Source organism: Abrus precatorius, unplaced genomic scaffold (genome assembly GCF_003935025.1).
Source record: "Abrus precatorius isolate BTA unplaced genomic scaffold, Abrus_2018 Scaffold8, whole genome shotgun sequence".
Classification (NCBI taxonomy): domain Eukaryota; kingdom Viridiplantae; phylum Streptophyta; class Magnoliopsida; order Fabales; family Fabaceae; genus Abrus; species Abrus precatorius.
In genome coordinates, this window is record NW_020874428.1 from 27,247,042 (window position 1) to 27,266,662 (window position 19,621).

Consider the following 19,621-nt stretch of genomic DNA (forward strand, 5'->3'; position numbering starts at 1 on the left):
AGCATCTATAATTTTTAATTCTATTTTTTTAGAATTTTATATTTGTCTTCTTTTTGTTAACTATCAAGTTGTGTGAGATTCCCAAGGATTGAATTTTTAAAGGTTCAGAGTAGCAATGGTCATGATCCAATTACAAAATTGAAATTTATTGGTTTATTAATAATTATAAAAATTGTATTGAATAAATTTGTTAGTATAATATGCTAAAGTAATTTGTTTTTAATTTATTATCATAAATTAGTGATTAAATTTATAGCATAAAATATTATTTAAAATGTTTAATTGATTAGTATTTTAAAACCCATTTATATTTGAATGCGACAAATACGGCACATCCCAAAAGAGATATTTTAATATTGTTCAAATCATCTTCCACCTTCTTCATATCTATAAGAATATTAATATTTCAATAGTTAACAATCTATTAAATAAGTAAATATAAAGTTAAAATTTGATTTTATAAAAAAAATTATCATTTTTGGATAACCAGTTTATAATCACATGTTTATATGTATAATATAATTATCATTCATTCAATGGTTATAAGTTTCATCCAAAGAATATTTTTCGTGTACATAAAATGAAAAAATAAAAATTATATTTCCAATGAATCTTTAGTATAACCATATTTTCCTTTATTCTTTTTTTTTAACTCTTTAATTGACTGCTTGATGATTCCTTCGGTAATTGAATAACAAAATTATAAAAATTCCTGTGTATTTATGTATTACTATTTTTTAATATTCTACTTTACATTGAATAAAATAAATAACTAATTTAATATCTATATACAGTATTTAATATTTAAACTACAGAAAAACATTTTATAAGAATATATAATAATATATTAATTAATTTCAAAAAAGATATTTTCCTTTTTCAATAAGACACAAATTTATTAAACATGTAAATTAAAATATATCAATTTTATTTTTCTACAAATTTATTAAGAATCCATTTATAACATTGATTATAAGTAAAAATATGTATAAAAAGGAAAGAAATTGGAGAGCATTAAATTGAAGAGATTAGATTCTTACAATTTGATTTTGTTAACATTGGTTATTATACTGATTATTTCTATTTGAAGAATGAAATAAATACTTTACTTTTAATAAAATATTATATATTTTAAATAGTTAATATCAACTTAAAGACCAAGTTAATATGTAAATTGAGATTATAGTAACATATATTTTAAGTTATCTAAAAAATATATAATGACAAAAAAAAATGTCAATTTTGTATAGTATATCAATATTTTAAATTCAAGTCAAATTAAAATTAAGAGATAATATTTAAAAATAATAAAATATATAATATAAGAAAAATTTAGTAACCTAACAAAGATGAGAATTAATCCTAATAAATTTTTTATTTAAAATTAATAATTTAGGTTTTTTTTTAATCCTATTTAAAATTAGATCGAATAAAATATAAACTGTTATTCACATTTATGCGAATGTTGGTCCATTTTACTAAACTCAACATGTATCATTCGTGCTACTTAAATACTGCCTTTGTAATGTCTCTTAAAGGTAGCAAAAGGGCTCCAAAAAAATAATTTTAACTTTACAATCACTAGTTTACCCCTTAAGAAAAAGGGAATCAATTTTCTAATTTAAAAATTTAATTTAGATTAAGATTCTTAAAGTTATAATAATTTTAAAATTGAACGTATTTTAAAGAATTTTTAATTGAATATAGTATATTAAGATTTAAAATTTAAATTGATGAAAAATGTTTTTAAAATTTATTTTTAAAATAAACGTTAAATTAAATATTAAATACAAGAAACATGAAATATTAATATTAAATAAAAATTCAAATTGTGATTCGATTTTCTGCCAATGTTGGCTTCTTCTACTAAACTCAACATATTAGTTTATTACGCGTGTTTAGTTTTTATTTGGATATCACCAGTGTAATTTATTTATTTATGCATAATAATATTTATTAAAAATTACAATATATTACATAATTTAAAGAATTGACGAAACTGAAATTTGCAATTTTCAATCTAAGTTTACTATTTATTTATCAATTTTCTTAACTTGCACAATTGTATTGATAATAAAAAATTAATAAATAATACAATTTCATTAAATACTATAATATCTAATAATATTAATACATTGAATTTTATAAATTTTAATAAAAATTTACTTTATATAAACTCTCAGAATTTCTAACATCGTGAAGGGACACATATTAAGAAATAGTAAATGCACCTCATTAGATAATTTAAATTATCATCAAAACTCTGTTTTAAATAATTTTTATGATTTTGAAATAAAAGATATATTTATTTTCAGTATTTTTTTTATTTCGTGTACTTTAAGCATACAGTAAAAAAATCAAAACTTTAATTTCGTGCAATGTTAAATTGATATAATTTTTTTTATTATTATTTTGGAGAACCAGTTAATTTGAAATGAAATGTGAGCAGTAATGTCTCTTAAAGAGGAGGGAAAAGCACTAAAAAGAGTCAATAACAAAATATAGGCGTTACAGCGAAGCAAATAAATTATGACAGAATCACGAAACAGCTTTTGCCAAAATATAAAGATTCATCCTTAAATGCAGCATTTTTCTTCGCTTAGCCCAAATTTTGTAATAGATACTCATAATTTTTGCATCAGAAAATGAATCAACACCGCAAAACGGGACAGATGGGCTTCACATTGTAACGCCAGGCATTTGCACACTTCCCTATAAAATGTTACCGACAAGCAATGCATTTTGGTGTGAGAACTGAGAGAGAGAGAGAGAGAGAGAGAGAGAGAGAGAGAGAGAGGGACAACAACACAGTTCAACGTTATCCCGCTGCAATGGCTGGGGTTGTCGAAAATCATCACCAATCCAAAGTTGTCATAGCTGGTAACAACATTCTTTTGACATATACTAATGTTTTGTTCTTAATCAGTTAGTGACATTCTCGTGGTTAGCTAACTTTCATTAAACTTTTATGTTATAACATTTTTTGTTGTGGCATAATAAATATTACTATATGTTAAACAGATGATGAAGAGGTGGATGATTCTCCTATTGAGCAAGTGAGGCTTACAGTTCCAATAACCGATGACCCAACACAGCCAGCACTGACATTTAGGACATGGACTTTGGGGTTGGCATCATGCATTATCCTGTCATTTGTGAACCAATTCTTTGGTTACAGAACCAACCCTTTATTCATTTCTTCTGTGTCAGCTCAGATTCTCTCTCTCCCACTTGGGAAAATGATGGCTGCAACACTTCCCACCAAGCCAATTCCACTCCCTTTTACAAAATGGTCTTTTTCTTTGAACCCTGGTCCTTTCAGTTTGAAAGAACATGCACTTATCACCATCTTTGCTAGTGCTGGATCTAGTGGTGTTTATGCCATTAACATTATCACAATTGTTAAGGCTTTCTACCACAGGAGCATCCATCCACTGGCGGCTTTTTTGTTGGCCCTCTCAACCCAGGTGAATAAATGTTAATTTGGCTATTTATGTAATTTTTTTAAATAATAAGATGGTTAATCAAAAGAATATTCATTTTGAAATTTGGTTAAGTGCTAAACCGCGTCCTTGAATTTTTAGATGCTTGGTTATGGATGGGCTGGGATTTTCAGAAAATTCCTTGTTGACTCCCCTTACATGTGGTGGCCTTCAAATCTCGTCCAGGTGTCTCTATTCAGGTATTTCATTGGTGGTTATTGCAAATTTTTGTTTTTTTTTCATTGATGAAAGGTATTAAAAAGCTAATCACCCATTTAATTTTGAGATATTTTGTTGCCTGTTTGAGAAATAATTTTGTTAATATTTTTAAACGAATCAAGAAAATTGCTTTCAAAGGAAGAGTAATTGACTGTCATATATTTTGGATTTATAGCATTCAATATGTGAATGACAGATAATTGTTGAATGGCAGGGCGTTTCATGAAAAGGAGAAAAGGCCTAAAGGAGGCAATACTAGGCTGCAATTCTTTTTCCTGGTCTTTGTATCAAGTTTTGCTTATTATGTAATTCCAGGCTACTTCTTCCAGGCAATATCAACAATATCCTTTGTTTGCTATATCTGGAAAGATTCTGTCCTTGCTCAACAGATTGGTTCAGGCATGAGAGGCCTTGGCATTGGCTCATTTGGCCTTGATTGGAACACAGTTGCTGGCTTTTTGGGCAGTCCTTTGGCTGTTCCTGGCTTTGCCATCCTCAACATGCTGGTTGGATTTGTGTTGTTTATTTATGTTCTGATTCCGATTGCCTATTGGAATAACTTATATGATGCCAAAAAGTTCCCCCTTATTAGTTCTCACACCTTTGATTCCACTGGTGCAACATATAATGTCAGTCGGATTCTGAATGCTAAGACTTTTGATATTGACATAGATAATTATAACAATTACAGCAAGCTCTATCTTAGTATCACATTTGCATTTGACTATGGATTGAGCTTTGCAACTCTGACCGCCACTATTTCACATGTTGCCCTCTTCCATGGAAAGTAAGTTTCCCTGATTTGTAATTCTATATGTATACGATAAAACTTAGATACAGTGCTATAGGTTCGAACAGTTCTGTTCTCAAAATATAACACTAGTTACCGAGATGAAATATGACACACTGGTCAATTTTGATTGGAGAACAATATCACTAATTGTTTATATATATTCCATTTTGTATAATAAACCATCTAATTGTTCTGTCGATTGTCTATTTGAAAGAACGATTTATCGTATGTGGACGAAGACAACAAGTGCACTAAAAGGAGAACTTGGTGATGTGCACACCAGAATTATGAAGAGAAACTATGAACAAGTACCTGAATGGTGGTTTGTCAGCATTTTAGTTCTAATGGTTGTTGTAGCCTTGATAACTTGCGAAGGCTTTGGCAAGCAACTCCAATTGCCGTGGTGGGGAGTCATATTTTCTCTAGCAATTGCATTAGTTTTCACTTTGCCAGTTGGGGTCATTCAAGCAACAACAAATATGGTAAAGTCCGTTGTTCAAATAGAAATAGTTATACATGCGGTGCCTTGGACCTCTTTCAACATCTTAAACAACTTGTCATTGCTTCAAAGTTTGTCTCTTTCTCAACATACAGTAACTTGTTTTGCAGCAAACCGGACTCAATGTGATTACAGAATTGATAATTGGGTACCTCTACCCAGGAAGGCCCCTTGCCAATGTAGCCTTCAAGACTTACGGGTACATCAGCATGTCACAGGCACTTGGGTTCCTTGGTGACTTCAAATTAGGCCACTACATGAAAATTCCTCCAAAATCTATGTTCATTGTGCAGGTATGATGTGAAAACATGCCTTGAAAAAATACATAAAACTTTTTAATGCAACGTATCGAACCTTAAGCCATTTCTTTTGTCTTAGTTGGTAGGGACAATAGTTGCTTCAGGGGTGTACTTTGGCACAGCATGGTGGCTTCTCTCAACTATTCCAAACATCTGTGATGAATCAGCATTGCCAAATGGTAGTCCATGGACATGCCCTGGTGATGATGTGTTCTACAATGCTTCAATCATATGGGGAGTAGTAGGGCCAAAGAGAATGTTTACAAAGGATGGCATTTATCCTGGGATGAATTGGTTTTTCCTCATCGGTCTACTTGCTCCTGTTCCAGTGTGGCTACTTGCTCGCAAATTCCCCAACCACCAGTGGATTGAACTCATCAACATGCCCCTCATCATTGCAGGTGCTAATGGTATCCCACCAGCAAGATCCGTGAACTATATAACTTGGGGGGTTGTTGGAATCTTCTTCAACTTCTACGTTTATAGTAGGTTCAAGGCATGGTGGGCTAGACATACATACATTCTTTCAGCTGCTTTAGATGCTGGGGTTGCTTTCATGGGTGTGTTGCTCTATTTTGCACTCCAAAATTATAATATTCCTGGTCCAGCATGGTGGGGTCTAGAAGCTGATGATCACTGCCCTTTGGCTAGATGCCCCACAGCTCCAGGTGTAACTGCTCCAGGATGTCCTATTCACTGAATTCTCAACATATTGGCATAATATTGCTCATAAAAAATGTACAGAATGTCTTGATATTATTTATTTTCTTTCAACATAATACCATCTATCTATACTCGTTGTAGAAATACAATAGAATAGAAAGTTGAACAAGCTGTACAGAATTACATTTTGTTATTTCAGCAAGGCAACCAAAATCCTGTATATCAAATACTATGTTTTACCTTGATCGTTGGTTTCTATTCAATGAAATATAAGTTTAGCGTTGCATGAAATCTGTCAGATGAAACTCACGGTGGTGTAAACATCTTTGTTAGGAGTTTTTATTTTTCATCAACTCTTTGTTAGTGGTTGAAATAATGGGAAACTAATTCAATAACACGTATTCGCTACCGTTGGCATGTACATTATTTTATGTTTCCGTTTCTTACACTAATTTACTTTCACAGTTATCTGCAGTTCTACAGACTTTAACGGTGCATGTTGCATTACACTAATTTACTTTCACAACATTTTCCTGAAGATTTATGGGGCGTTTGAATAAACAGCTTAATTAGAGTGCATATTAAATAAAGTTTATTTACATGACAGTTTATGTCTTAAGTTTAATTATGAAATTTATTAAAATAAATTTAAATTTTTTTGTAATGACAGTGCTTTTTGGTACCAAAAAAAAAAAAAACTAGTGCAAACTTACAAAATACAAAGATGATTTTACTGGTTAACACTAAATAAAAATTTTTAAAAAAATTAGAGAATTGACAGGAATAGTGGAAAATTTCTATGGTAATTTTTTAAAAAACATTTTTCATATTTAGTATTATACCTTTAAACTACTTTATAAAATTATCTAAATAAGCCAAAATCTGAGAGTCAAACTAATTTTTTAATAAAATTTCTATAAATTCTTTTAAAATACCGTTTACTGCAAATAATTTTTTTTAAATGTTTGCTTTCATTTTTTCCTCCGGTGATCATTTACAATGTTATCAATGTTTCTCGCTCCTGTTGTGTGTAGCAAATTTTATCTTGTGAAAAAAATATTACAAAGATAAATCTGAAAAAAATATTCGACCCAAGAAAAATCTTAATAGAGAATACATTGCAACCATAAAAGTGTAAGCAAACCAATGGATTAACTAAGATAACGGAGGACATGGGTTCTTTTGTTTCTACCAAGTAAAAGTTCATCACATGCAAAGCAATAACATCAATAATAATATATAACATCCAATAAAAAAAAATTGGCTCTGCAACCAAAATCCTTCACAGACGGGTGGTAAATATCCTGCTTATTATGCATCTGAAAAAGTTTAATGAAACAGCGTTCCAAAGGTCAAAATCTATTTTCTAATTGTTCATCATCAAGAATCCAGCGTATGCACCATAATAAGCCTAAACATCTTCCACTTGCAAAGTAAATTGGGCAAAAATGGAGACAACTAGGGCTGTGATCAGTTGAAGAGCCCTGGGTTTAGCCAATCCCTGAAAACAAAATGGAATACAGATTGGGAAAAAGTCAATGATCACTGCACAAATTAAGAGGAAAGAAACAACTAAGGAAAAAAAGGAATGTGCAAGGCAAAAACACTTACTTGCTTATGTCATCAAGGTGATCATCAAAATCTACAATGTTACTCCATTTCTGTGATTCAATATAGTCCAATAAGACTAGATTTGCCGATGGTTCTTTGAGAGAGAATCGATTGTTCCCGTCTGACTGAACCAACTTCCAGTTCTTAGATGTATCCCTAACATAAAGCTAAACCATAAGAAAAAGGCAATCTCGGTTAATGTAACCAACAAAAATATGGCTCTAAATGTGGGGGGAACCATATAAAATAGTATAAACACTTGCAACCTAGCTATATAACAAGTAGTTCATGAGTTTCTTCTTTCATTAAGAGAAAAGTTAAAAAGTGCTTTCTGGATGTGCCATAATATATATAACAATATTCAAGCGTGCAATTTTAAGTCTTGCTTCCATCCAATATGAGTTCCGAGATGTTACAACCAATGAAGGGCCAAAATAAGGAAAACAAGACGGGGAAACCAACAAACATATGCGAACTGCTCATTGTCCAATGCAAAAGGGGACTACAGAAGATACACATATTCTAACGAGTTCAAAGGTTTTCATGATTTCATAAACAGAAAGTTTGTTTCGTCCATTCACAAAAGCCCACGAGGAATTCTATTTATTAAATGATTTGATCAAACATATCATGTAGAAAAATCCCAAAAACAATTCATATAGTAGTTAAACGCAGTGATGTTATAAAAAATGTTAAGAGGCTTTGATGAATGAGGTTTACAAATACTAGTATTGCTAACCTGCATTATGGCACTACGGTCCTTGCTCTTTTTCAAAGCATCAAGCTTCTTGTTATCTAACTGCGAAGAATTGAAAAGGAGCAGAAAGTTGATAAACAAAAGTAGACAATTAAAAATAAAATTAGCAAAAAATTCAACAGCATACCAATAGAATAGCAGCTTGGGGAAAGTATCGGCATATGTGGTCACCAATATTCTTCGCCACACCAGAAAGCTCACAGTCATCAGATCTCTCATTCGCATGAAAATAGCCAACTATGTTCAACCCTTTCGCAGAAAAATATTCCTCTATCTATTCCACCAAAAAAATGAGATTTTTTTAAAAAAATGCTGAGAATCACGCAAAAAATAATTGACACCCGAAAGAAAGAAAAATAAACAAATTGAATATGTTATATGATATTTAAAAAAGCATAGGTCTGTATGCATAATTTCATAAATAACCGTAAGGGGACAAAATTGAATAAGAAAAACACAGAAAACCCTAGAGAGAGAAATAACCAGCAAGAGGGAGATCTCCAATTGGGGGAGAAGAGGGATGTGAGAGTGGAAGAGAGGGACGGCATCGACGATCTCAACGGCATCGTTTGAAGGGGAAATACGGCCGATCAAGACACCGTTGACGGCGGAGGTGGGGTGTTTAAGAGAGTGAAGCACGACCTTGATGTAAGCGTTTTGTGCAATCTCGTACCTCAAATCGCTGCTACCCATGACTCAGATTCACGACACACACACAAAGAGGTTCCTCGTTCTTGTTCTGTTCCCTTCTGATGTGTCAATTGTCAAGCACAAACAGATGGAGATGCAATCTACTATCAACCGTTGTGGACTCCGCCGTTTTCTTGGCTCTTGCTTTCCACTCTCCATAACGATGTCGTATTATCATAGCATGTGCTTTGCACTTTCACTTCTTATTGGGCTCTTCAGCCCAATTACAACGTTGTGTTTATATAAAAAAATTCATTTCAAGTATACAAAGTGTGCATTTGCAAAGGTTTTGAAATTTCTTATTTAAAGTTAATAATTCTAATTAATTTGTGAAAATGTTAAACTATATAGGTATCAGTTTCTAGTGTGTCTCGCAATGATAAGTGAAAAAATAATTATAATTATTAAAGCTATTTCCTTTCATTTTTCAGTAAATATTAAATAAAGTCGTTAAAAATTGGTCATTCATGTCATGTTCGGTATATGTTTCTTCGTATGAAACTAACCATCAAACTTCGGCTATGATTGCATTGATAGAAATAGACGGAGTAAAATAAATTAAAACGATTCATATTTTTTTGGTTAATATAATAATCTTATTTTAAAAATATTAATTTTTATACTATAACTTTAACAAATAATGATTAAAAAATATTATATATGTGAATCATAATTTTTTCGTTAGAATATAATTAAATAATATCATTTATAAAATAGAAGAAACTATTCTTTACATACCGGTTAAAGATTAAACATAGATAATAGGATAGTATTATTTTATTTTATTTATCTGACATTATAATCTAAAAAAATTGTAATCTTAAAATGAAACAAATAAACATGAATACAAGAAAATTATTGACCTTATTCCATATTTGAATTTGCTAATTACATGCCAATCCTTTGTCCATTATAATTAGAATGAAGACAATAATGTCCTTCTTTTTTCAATTAAAATATATTCTTTTTTTAAATATTAATATTATATTAAAGATAAATTTAAAATACAAAAAGTACTCTAATACATTATAACTCTAAAGAAAAATAATAATATATGTTAAGGGATTATTTTTTCTTAAAGACTTTGTTGTAAGCCACTTTCAAGATATATATTCTAAATATTAGGTCAAAGCTTAGATGGAACCCAGAGCTTGAAGTCGTGCTTCTTCCTCCTCGTCATGCGAAGTGCACTTCTAATATTAATTATTTTATGCACTACCATCTCAACAACAGCATTAGATTAAAGGGAATATAGTCTTTAACTCAATATTGATTAGTTTTGTTTGATCTATAAGAAAATCTACTAATAAAGCCTATAGATTTGATTTCGTACTTTCAAACTCTTACTAATATTATGCAATGTCTAATATGGAATCATAAAAAATTTTGCCCCAATAATCCACCTCCTGTTCCTCCTCTGTGCTCTCCCCACCATCTTTGGTCATTATTTTTTTACTATGCTTACTGATGTTAGATCACAGTCCTTCTCACAATTATCTGAACTTTCATTCTCAAATCTAATAAAGTATCGTCATAACTCTACAACGATGAAGTATTTGAACTATGATACCGTCATACTCCTTGAAATAATTCTCTCTCATGTTCCTTAACTATCTCGATTAAGTATACGAGATCATCAATATAAATCTTTATATCTTCATTGATTAATTAGTGCATGTGTTCGAGAAGTTGTGTCATCATTCATTCACTATTAACAACTACCATACCATATGTCACCAATTAATTGTATAAAACAGTTTAGACAAACTATCTTATAACCTCTCTTCTAATAGAATCATATCATCACCCATGTTAATGGCCTTGACATGATTCTCGATAAAGGCAGTTAGTCACACTATTGAGAGTAACCTTCTCACAACCACCTTATAGCACTGGGTCAACATGAAACTCGTTATGATACTGCACTCTTAGGTACCCACCCTGCATTCTTGGCCATAACCACACCCTTCACCTTCACCATATCTATGTAGCTTCTCCACTATTAACACTACTTTTCTCTTCTATCTTGGTTACAATCTCTCTTCAGTTTCAATGCTCGAAACCTTTACACACACAATCGAAACTTGTTTTGTAATTTTCTGTTTATTGACTTTATTTAGACATATTCACTGTCCCACGTTACCCATTGTTACGAAACTCAATCTCTTCTTCATGTCACAAGCATTCACTCACCTTGACCCTCCACCCCTCTCACACCTTCTAACTTTCATTTTGTACAATGCAAACTGTTTTTCCCATCACCCTTCTTTTCAATAATCTTATGATTCACCCTACTCTAATTTTCTTATTTTCAAATATCTCTAAAAAAAAATTTCACCTTTCACAAATTGTCATGTGCGTCTATCCACCTTAAGCCTCTTCCGTCCCTTCTTAACACTCTTCTCCTAACTCAAATACCCTATTATCTTATTATACATAAAAATGCAATAAAATATTAATTAATTAAGTACAATATTATTTTCTTTATAAATCTTTTAAAATATTTATATTTTTTATATCATATCATTCATTTTATATATATATATATATATATATATATTTATTTATATTGTCTAGTTTAGAGAACGTGAGTATAATATTTCTTTATATTTAAGTAATTTTATTTAGTTTTTATATTTTATAAAATTTTTTATCCTTGATAATTTTTAGTTTTAAGTTTTGTTTTACTAACATGATTAACTAAAAAATATTATCATGTATAATTTTACATTAAAATGTAAGTAAATATATGTTTATTTTAATATTATTAATAATAATTTTTACATTTATAAATTTATTGATATATTTCTAAATCTATTTTAGGTTGTTCATTTTATTAGTAAATCAGTTAAGCTCTTGTATTATTTTTACGATTTTTTTATATAATATATATTTTTCTTTGTTATATCATGACTCTTTCTCATTTTTTATCTTCTCTTTCGACTACTCCCTAGTCAATAAAAAATAAAAATTCATTGTGCAAATACACAATTTCTCAACATGCAATAACGATGAAGGATGCAGAGCTTCATAAACTATTGATAAACAAAAATTGTAGTGTAATTTGAATTGAATATTGATAAAAAAGAAAAAGAGGAAAAAGAATAAAGAATTGGAGTATATTAATGATTCAAAGTGATTGTGTTGTGTTCTCTCTCTTGTAATAAGTCTGAGAAACAGAGAGTGTCCCTCCTTCGTTGCTGTGTTACAGACAGAAAAGATGAGCGGCGGTGGTGGGTCTTCGAATTCTAGGGTTCCGATCCCAAACAATGTCCGCAAAATCATCCAAGACATCAGAGAGATCACCGGAAAACAGCACACCGACGACGAAATCTACGCCGTCCTCAAGGAATGCTCTATGGATCCCAATGAGACCGCTCAGAAGCTTCTCTATTTAGGTTTCACTTCTCCTTCCTCGCGATCCAATTTCTCCTCTCTCTTATCTTTCCTCTTTCTTTCTTTATTCATTCGTAGATACACTGTTTCCCTTTCTCTTTCTCGATAAATGAATGAGCATAATGGTTACGAGTTTGAAGCTCCACTTTACTGTTAACTCATGGTTGTGGAAGTTTAGTTCATACTTTTAGTTTAATTTAATTTAACCTATTTTTAATGTTTAGTGTTTTTGGTGATTTGTGTTAAGCTGCGAGGAAGCTATTTGTGTGGCTCTTTGAACATTGAGAGTTTATTTTTTTATTATTCAATGCGTGGAAACGAGATTGTGTGTTAGCACTTCAGTGAGATAAAAGCTTACAGAATGGGATTTGCGTTTCTGTGATGAGGAATTAGCTTTAGTTATTGAATATAACCTAATTAATTCTTCTGGTTTGTTGGTATCGTTCAGGCTTTCTGTTCACTCGCGTTTCTCAATTAATGGGTTGAGCACTTTATGCATCGTAATCATTAATCATTTTCTGGGAAAGAAATGTTTTTATGGCATCTTGGAGATTCTGTTGTTGTTGTTGTCTTTATTTTTTATTTTTTTTTATTTTAATGTTCCTTGTATTAATGGTTTATTGAGTTATTATTATTATTATTTTTTTTTTTTGTTCTCAGATACTTTTCATGAAGTGAGAAGGAGACGTGACCGAAAGAAGGAGGTAAGATGCTTTTTCTTCCCCCAATTTGAAGTTCTGTGTACTACCCCTTCCCCACTTGCGGTTACTTGCTCTGTTTCAATGTTTCGGTTGGTTTTTTGTGACAGCTCTCGAAAGTTGAGTTGCTGAATCAGATTAATTTCTTACCTATCCAGTAAAGTGCTGAAGTCTTCTCTTTGTGCTAATGAGTAGATCTATTGAAATGGACGAATCTTTCATTTGTTTATACTTTATACAGTAATCATCATGGTGTAATCATTATTTTGATTGTTGTGACATGCTAGGCAAGCTTTCCTTGTATCATGATCTGCCATTGTGTCATTTTATGAGCAGAGTGGTTGGCAGACTCCATGTTGAAATTGTATAAAGTGTGTGATCATGCAATATATGCTGAGTGAAAGATCTGGGTCTTGTTTTGTCATGTATAGGGTTTATTTTGTTGGTGTGTGTTGTAATTGCATATGTCTAGTTATAAGTGAGTAAATGTGCTTGTATTTTCCCATCCTTCTCACTTTAATATTTCTTAGCCTGAGTGATTTGTGTTTAAGTTTATCATTGCAGGGATTGAGCGGCAGGGCTTCGGAGGAGTATAGGTTAAAGCAAGGTGGACAAGGGAGGGGGGGAAGGGGTGCTTCAGGAGGAAATTCCTCCAACTTTCCTGGTACAATTTTTTCCCCATCTTTTAGAGGCTCGACTTTGAGCCTTGTTATTAATTTTCTTCCTCCCCACCATTTATCTTTTCTTGTTGTTTCACTTTCAGTTTTCTTTTGCTCACTATATAAAACATTGTTTTAGTACAGAGAACTGTTCTAAGAATTAGCAATTTTTTGGTTAGTTTGTTAGCTTATCAGTGTACTGTCTTGCAAATGTATGTGTTTAGATGGTGGCGGTGGGAGGAACCTTGCTATTCGAAGGGAAAATGGAGTCAATCACAATGCAGAGAGAAATCATGCTCCCTCTACCCAGCCAGTTTTGCAGAAAACTAAGACTAGTACAACATCTCAAACCACAAGGTTGCATTTTCATTTATATTTGCTTTACTTTGTTTAATTCAGTGAATTAATAATGTTTATGAGAATATATTATGTTGCAAAGAATCAGCTTATCTTTTCCTTATTTTATAGAATGAAAGGCAAGGCACAAACAAAAGTAAAAGAAAGAAAGTTGAAAATAGCTTCACTCTTTTTTTCCTTTTGAACCTAAAATTCCAACCAAGTCTCACATTTAAGTTATAATGCTAAATAACTTTTTATAAGGTATTGTTTTAGTTTTTACAAAATTTACCATTCATTCAAAAGATCAAATCATGTAAATCATGCTTAAAATTTATTGTTTATTATTTCATAGGTTTAATATATAATAACTACAAGAAGTAAGAACCTACTTATTTTTGGATTTATTGATAACCAACTTGCTTTAAATTTGACTTGCATGATCAACTTGATAATACCTCATGATTCGATGATTGGATTGCTAAAATATATTTTATATGAAGATGTTCATTGGTGTGATAAGAAATACACCAGTGTTAATATTGGCATTGCTTATTCATTTCATAGTTACATGCATCCTCTTTAAAATGATTTTTCTTCAACTGCAGAGTTTCAGCTGTTGCACTGCATGCTGTGGCAAATCAATCCAATGGGAAGTCAGGTCATATTTCTGCTGGCCAATCTCCCATAGGTGGTGTACCTAAAAGTAGTTGTGATGCTAATGACACTGGCTATCAAGAAAATGCTCAACCTCAAGCTGCTGTTGTTGCAGCAGCCTCTTCCACTACTCCAACCTTTGGCTCAGTTACCAGTACTGACCAGGGAAAATCTCTGTCAAGGTCTGATCAACTACAAACTTCTGTATCTGGTGTCTATTCTTCTTTGGATCCTGTAGTAGCATCATCTGTCTCCCGGAATCCTGGTAGTAGTGGTGCTATTAGTCGGGAAGTTGGGAGTAACTGGATATCTTCTGGACCAAAAGATGTTCAAGCAAATAAAGTTGTTCCTCATGAAGTTAATGATGTATCAGCACCCAAGAATGAAAAATCTGAGTCTATGAATTCAACAAGCAAAATAAATGCCCTACAGAAGTCAAATGAAGTTGAAAATAATCAGTTTTTGGAACCCTCTCAAGTTTCATCCTCTTCATCACTAAATGGTTCGTTGAGGCCATCTTCTAGTTCTAGTAGCCAGCCACCCCAAGGTAAAGTTTTGTTCTATATTTGTTAAGTCTACTAATAGGGTTGCTTTACATATCCTGTTTCCCTTGATGTACAAGGGGTATTGGTTGAAGTATTCCTTGAATTTTCTGATCAAACTTTTTCTACCATACGGATACAATCATTGGTCTCCCTATTGTAGAAAGTAGGACAATGTAAATTCTCAGAAGAGAAAGTGAAGAAAAGCCCACAGGAATAGGAGGAAATAAGTCAGGAGAAGAACATTTGAAACCATTCCTGAAGGTATTTTAAGTGAGAAGCTGCCTGACTAAGCCTATAATTTAAATAAGCCATGTCACTTGTTTGGGTTCTGCTTCCATGAGCTAACCCCAAAATTTTACTTGCTGAGATACTCTGTTCGATATTGGAAGGAATCTTCCTAACAAAATCAAGAATTAACTTTTTACAAGTTTTTTTTCTCTCCATTCTTTCAATATATCTTTAATTATGTCCCTTATAATGCCTTTTACTCATTCTCATGCATCTGAAACAGCTAATGTCACAGAGGTTTCAACATCAGAAGCTTGTGTGCAATCTTCAGCAGAGATGAGGCAACATGTTACTTTTCCAAACCATTTCCAAGTACCCAAGGCTTTAAAAAGTGGTCTGACGTTTGGAAGCTTTGATACTTTTGGCCCAAGTGAAAAATCTAGCAGTGGAACTGGTGGTGACAATAGCCCTTCTGCTCTTGCTGCTTCACTAGGGAATGATGAAGCTGCTGCTTCTAGGTTTGTAATTCATATGCTTCTTGTGTTGCTTTTTTTTGCTCATCAAATCACAGATCCCTCTCTGTTTCCTGTCATGCCCTTTTAAGTGGTGTAAAAAAGTGGTGGTAAGGTTACCTTTGGAGGTAGTATTATACCTTTTTCAATGTCCTTTGGCAATTATTATTTATTTCATGAATTATTTTGGTGTAGTTAATTGATTTCTCTTCCTGTTACCAAAGGTATTACTTGTGTCAATGTGTGCTCTTGTAATTTCTGTTTTGTTGATGGTCTTTCTTGTTTGGATGTAGCAACCAAAGTGTGTCATTGACTGAACAAGGAGATCATCTTGATTATCCACATTCTTCATCTTATTTGATTGAAAAGACACCAGCAACAGAAGGCAATTCTATAACTAGTACTGACACAAAGGTTGATCAACCAAAGAAGGAAAATTTGTTGGCTCCTGAGGCCCATCCAATTCCAACTGTTCAAACTGCTCAGAACTATGGTTTGAATTTCATGTCCACAATGTTAGGGACCCAGCAAATTCAATTTGAGGGAACTGAGCCTCAGTCACAAGATACATCTCGTTTTCCAAACTTTGTTGTAAGTTTCTCTACACTCTTACCTCTTTTTTCTTAAGATCTTCCTGTGGTTAATATTTATTAAAATTGTGTTTTCCATGTTTTAATACTTTCTTTTACTGCTTTGGCAAATTAGTTTACTCATTCAAGAGAAGAATCCAATTCTAAAACATTTGTTTATTTTGTATTTTTTAGTGTGATTTTTTGTTTTTCTATATATTGAAGCTGTTTGCTCTGGGTTGATTTCCCTGAATTTTATGATTGGGAAATCAGCAATAAAATGAATGTTTATATCAGGAAAGGACATCATTCTTGCCGATTGCATGCTTAATATTGAACTTAATATATCTAATGCCCCTACTATCATTCACAGTTTCTATTATCAGTTATTTCTTTTCAACAAACAAGGAATGTGTTGTGTCTAGATTCCACCTATCTAGACTATGCCTAGCGACCTTTATGGTTTGCTTCATAGAAGCATGAAAAATCAGCCTTGCTTGGATGTTGTACTTCTTGTTTTACATGGTGGTCTTCGATGTTTCTCATCATATGCTTACATTTAAATGTCATATTTGCAGTTTCTATTATTCAGTAATTTCTTGTCAACATGCAAGGAATGTGTTATGTCTAGACTCTACCTATCTTGGACTATGCCTAGCTACCTTTATGGTTCCCTTCATAAACACACAAAAGTCTGCCCTGCTTTTATGTTTTGTTTCTTGGATTACATTGTGATCTTCGGTGTTTTTCTTCATATGTTTACATTTAAATGTGCTTGTATTTTTATCAATGTACATAATTTACTGTACAGCATGAATTTCTACTCTAACCTATACATAGTTTCAGTTGTGGTTTACAAAAGTAGAAGCAATGTTGGAACTGATCAGTAGTTTTTAGCATCAGTTATACTGATGGGCTAATGTGGCCTGGCATTTTATGAGCCATCTGGACATTTAACTTAATGCCTCATGAAATATGAAGTGAAATTGACAAGATTACTCATCATAGATGATCCAAGAGATATCAAGCAGTTGTGAGAAGTGAGAACAGTACTTTGTAAAATAAGTCATGAAAGTAAAGTTTTCTTGTGTTGGTATATGAAGCTTTTGCAGTTTAAAACATTAGCAGTTGGTTTTGAATTATGGAATCAGAATGTACATGTTGATTTTTTTTAATGAGATTCAACAGAGATTTGTCAAGTTTTCTGGTGTGTTTTGCATCTTCACACACCCCTCCTTTTTACCACCCTAATTCTTTGAATATATATATATCGTCCTGGGTATGTTTGGGAGGTATTTTCCTTTCAATTTAATATTTTTAATTATGACTGTATTTCTTTCCTTTTATATGATTTTGTTTTTTTTTTTTTTTTCCTTGTGTTTCTATTATTATTATTATTGCAGAATGCAAGTTCTCAGGTTGTATCCCCTAGCCCAACTCCACCCCTGCAGAGCTCTATACCTGTGTCTCCACAGTCGGTTTCTATTTTCAGGCCACCATACCCTACTAACTTCTTCCCATATGGCCACTATTACCCCCCTATTTACGTGTCTCCAATACACCAATTTTTAAGCCATAATGGTTTCCCTCAACAGCCATCAGCTGGCAATATGTATCTACCAGCAGCTGCTGGGATAAAAATCCCTATCCCTCAATTCAAGGCAGGAGCAAACACGGGAAATACAGCTCATATTGGAATTCCTTCGGGATCGTTCATCACTCCACCTGTAGGATACGCACCTAGTCCAACAGTGAATACTGGAAGCTCCACTGGAAGTGATGATCTTGCAGTGTCTCAGTTGAAGGAAAATCAGATCTATACAACTGGACAGCTGGTTGGTTTACTTCCTTATTAATGTCCTTTTATTTCATTCATGCCTCTTTCTTGATAAAATAGGAAATTTTGTGCTATACGGTGGTCTTTGGCTTCAAAACCATCAATCTAATTTTATTAAGAGTTTACGTTTGCTTCATCAACATGAAAATAAATTCTTGGACTTTCTGTTATCACTAAACTTTATATGGTTTTATATTATTTTTCTAGAATGAAGGCTCTGCAGTGTGGATACCTGCACCAGGCCAAGATATATCCAGTTTGCAAGTTAATTCTCTGTATAACCTTGCCCCTCAGGGACAACATCTCACATTCTCCGCAACACAAGCTGCTCATGGGGCATTTGCTGGAATCTATCAAGCAGGGCAGTCAGTAGCTTCACCTTCAACTCTTTTGCAACAGTCTCAGGCTGTCGCTGGCCCTGTTGAAACTGTAGGCCTCCCTTCAGGATCTTATCAGCAGCCTCAGCCTGCACATGTCAATTGGAATTCTAATTTTTAGGCTGGAAAACATTTTCTTGGTGCGATAATGTTCAAATGCACATGTGATGTGCTCAGATCCAGGAAGTATGAACACTGGCCTGATCTGAAGTGTAAATAAAAATGCGGCCAAAGAATGAGAAAAGAAAATTAGTAACTGTTTTTGGTGGAGTTATTTGGTGCTAACGATTTTGAAGGGTGCTAGTTGCAGGTTTTTCTTTATTTAATTTTGAGCTTTCAGTTTATTTATCCCTCACCTCTTCTTTTACCCCCGAGAGAACATTTAGTTGTTGGTATAAGAAACTTAGTAATTCCTAGTGATAATATACTAAGCCAAGAGTTAGCAGGTGAGATTTGCCAATTTTTCCGTTCTAAATTCTCACCTGTATATTACATTTTGATATCAGAGGACATTGAATTATACAGTTTTATTTGGAGCATGACAACTGTGATATCTATTTTCTTCAGTAGCACATTTCAGGTCTCGTTGTCTAGCCCTTCGAAAGGCTGACCTGATTTTGCATGGGGGAACGTACTTGTTTATGGATTTATGTTGTCCGATTCTTTTGGTTTGAAATTTTTGAACTCTAATTTCTATACGGCTTGATTCAAATTTCTCTTTCAACACAACCAATTATAGAGAAATTATTGTCTGGCCAGCCCTTGTGTGACAGCTTCTTGAAACCGTAATATTC

The 19,621-nt window shown here is 32.6% G+C and overlaps 3 protein-coding genes across 5 annotated transcripts; 2 read left to right on the forward strand and 1 right to left on the reverse strand.

Annotated features, from left to right (window-relative positions):
* The first annotated feature begins 2,626 nt into the window (after positions 1–2,626).
* Positions 2,627–6,152, forward strand: LOC113846038 (oligopeptide transporter 1-like). Of its 2 annotated transcripts, XM_027473850.1 has the most exons (8): positions 2,627–2,756; positions 2,791–2,880; positions 3,022–3,467; positions 3,585–3,682; positions 3,916–4,488; positions 4,709–4,976; positions 5,104–5,286; positions 5,372–6,152. In XM_027473850.1, the coding sequence occupies exons 2-8, from the start codon at positions 2,832–2,834 to the stop codon at positions 5,990–5,992; spliced, it is 2,238 nt and encodes a 745-aa protein (XP_027329651.1). In that variant the 5' UTR covers positions 2,627–2,756; positions 2,791–2,831; the 3' UTR covers positions 5,993–6,152. The 2 variants fall into 2 exon arrangements, with proteins under 2 accessions (XP_027329651.1, XP_027329652.1); XM_027473851.1 differs by lacking the exons at positions 2,627–2,756; positions 2,791–2,880 and having other exon boundaries at positions 3,025–3,127; positions 3,216–3,467.
* Positions 6,153–7,092: 940 nt separating this feature from the next.
* LOC113846040 (ER membrane protein complex subunit 8/9 homolog) lies at positions 7,093–9,191 on the reverse strand. The gene is made up of 5 exons (XM_027473852.1): positions 8,807–9,191; positions 8,451–8,597; positions 8,306–8,365; positions 7,567–7,733; positions 7,093–7,456 (listed from the first exon to the last, which is right to left on the reverse strand). The coding sequence occupies exons 1-5, from the start codon at positions 9,014–9,016 to the stop codon at positions 7,426–7,428; spliced, it is 615 nt and encodes a 204-aa protein (XP_027329653.1). The 5' UTR covers positions 9,017–9,191; the 3' UTR covers positions 7,093–7,425.
* Positions 9,192–12,172: 2,981 nt separating this feature from the next.
* LOC113846055 (GBF-interacting protein 1-like) lies at positions 12,173–19,357 on the forward strand. 2 transcript variants are annotated; one of them, XM_027473879.1, is made up of 9 exons: positions 12,173–12,411; positions 13,070–13,113; positions 13,672–13,771; positions 13,991–14,123; positions 14,711–15,306; positions 15,816–16,050; positions 16,338–16,635; positions 18,017–18,448; positions 18,658–19,357. In XM_027473879.1, exons 1-9 carry the CDS (start codon positions 12,234–12,236, stop codon positions 18,946–18,948), a joined length of 2,307 nt encoding a protein of 768 aa, XP_027329680.1. In that variant the 5' UTR covers positions 12,173–12,233; the 3' UTR covers positions 18,949–19,357. The 2 variants fall into 2 exon arrangements, with proteins under 2 accessions (XP_027329680.1, XP_027329681.1); XM_027473880.1 differs by having other exon boundaries at positions 12,182–12,411; positions 18,745–19,356.
* The last annotated feature ends 264 nt before the right edge of the window (positions 19,358–19,621 follow it).

Coding starts and splice junctions, on each gene's coding strand:
- LOC113846038 (XM_027473850.1), top strand. CDS start 2,832: ATGGCTGGGGTTGTCGAAAATCATCACCAATCCAAAGTTGTCATAGCT. Junction 2,881..3,021: donor ATCCAAAGTTGTCATAGCTG/GTAACAACATTC, acceptor TATGTTAAACAG/ATGATGAAGAGGTGGATGAT. Junction 3,468..3,584: donor TGTTGGCCCTCTCAACCCAG/GTGAATAAATGT, acceptor TTGAATTTTTAG/ATGCTTGGTTATGGATGGGC.
- LOC113846055 (XM_027473879.1), top strand. CDS start 12,234: ATGAGCGGCGGTGGTGGGTCTTCGAATTCTAGGGTTCCGATCCCAAAC. Junction 15,307..15,815: donor TAGTAGCCAGCCACCCCAAG/GTAAAGTTTTGT, acceptor CATCTGAAACAG/CTAATGTCACAGAGGTTTCA. Junction 18,449..18,657: donor TCTATACAACTGGACAGCTG/GTTGGTTTACTT, acceptor TTATTTTTCTAG/AATGAAGGCTCTGCAGTGTG.
- LOC113846040 (XM_027473852.1), bottom strand. CDS start 9,016: ATGGGTAGCAGCGATTTGAGGTACGAGATTGCACAAAACGCTTACATC. Junction 8,598..8,806: donor TGGAGATCTCCCTCTTGCTG/GTTATTTCTCTC, acceptor TTGGTGGAATAG/ATAGAGGAATATTTTTCTGC. Junction 7,457..7,566: donor CACCTTGATGACATAAGCAA/GTAAGTGTTTTT, acceptor TTTTGTTTTCAG/GGATTGGCTAAACCCAGGGC.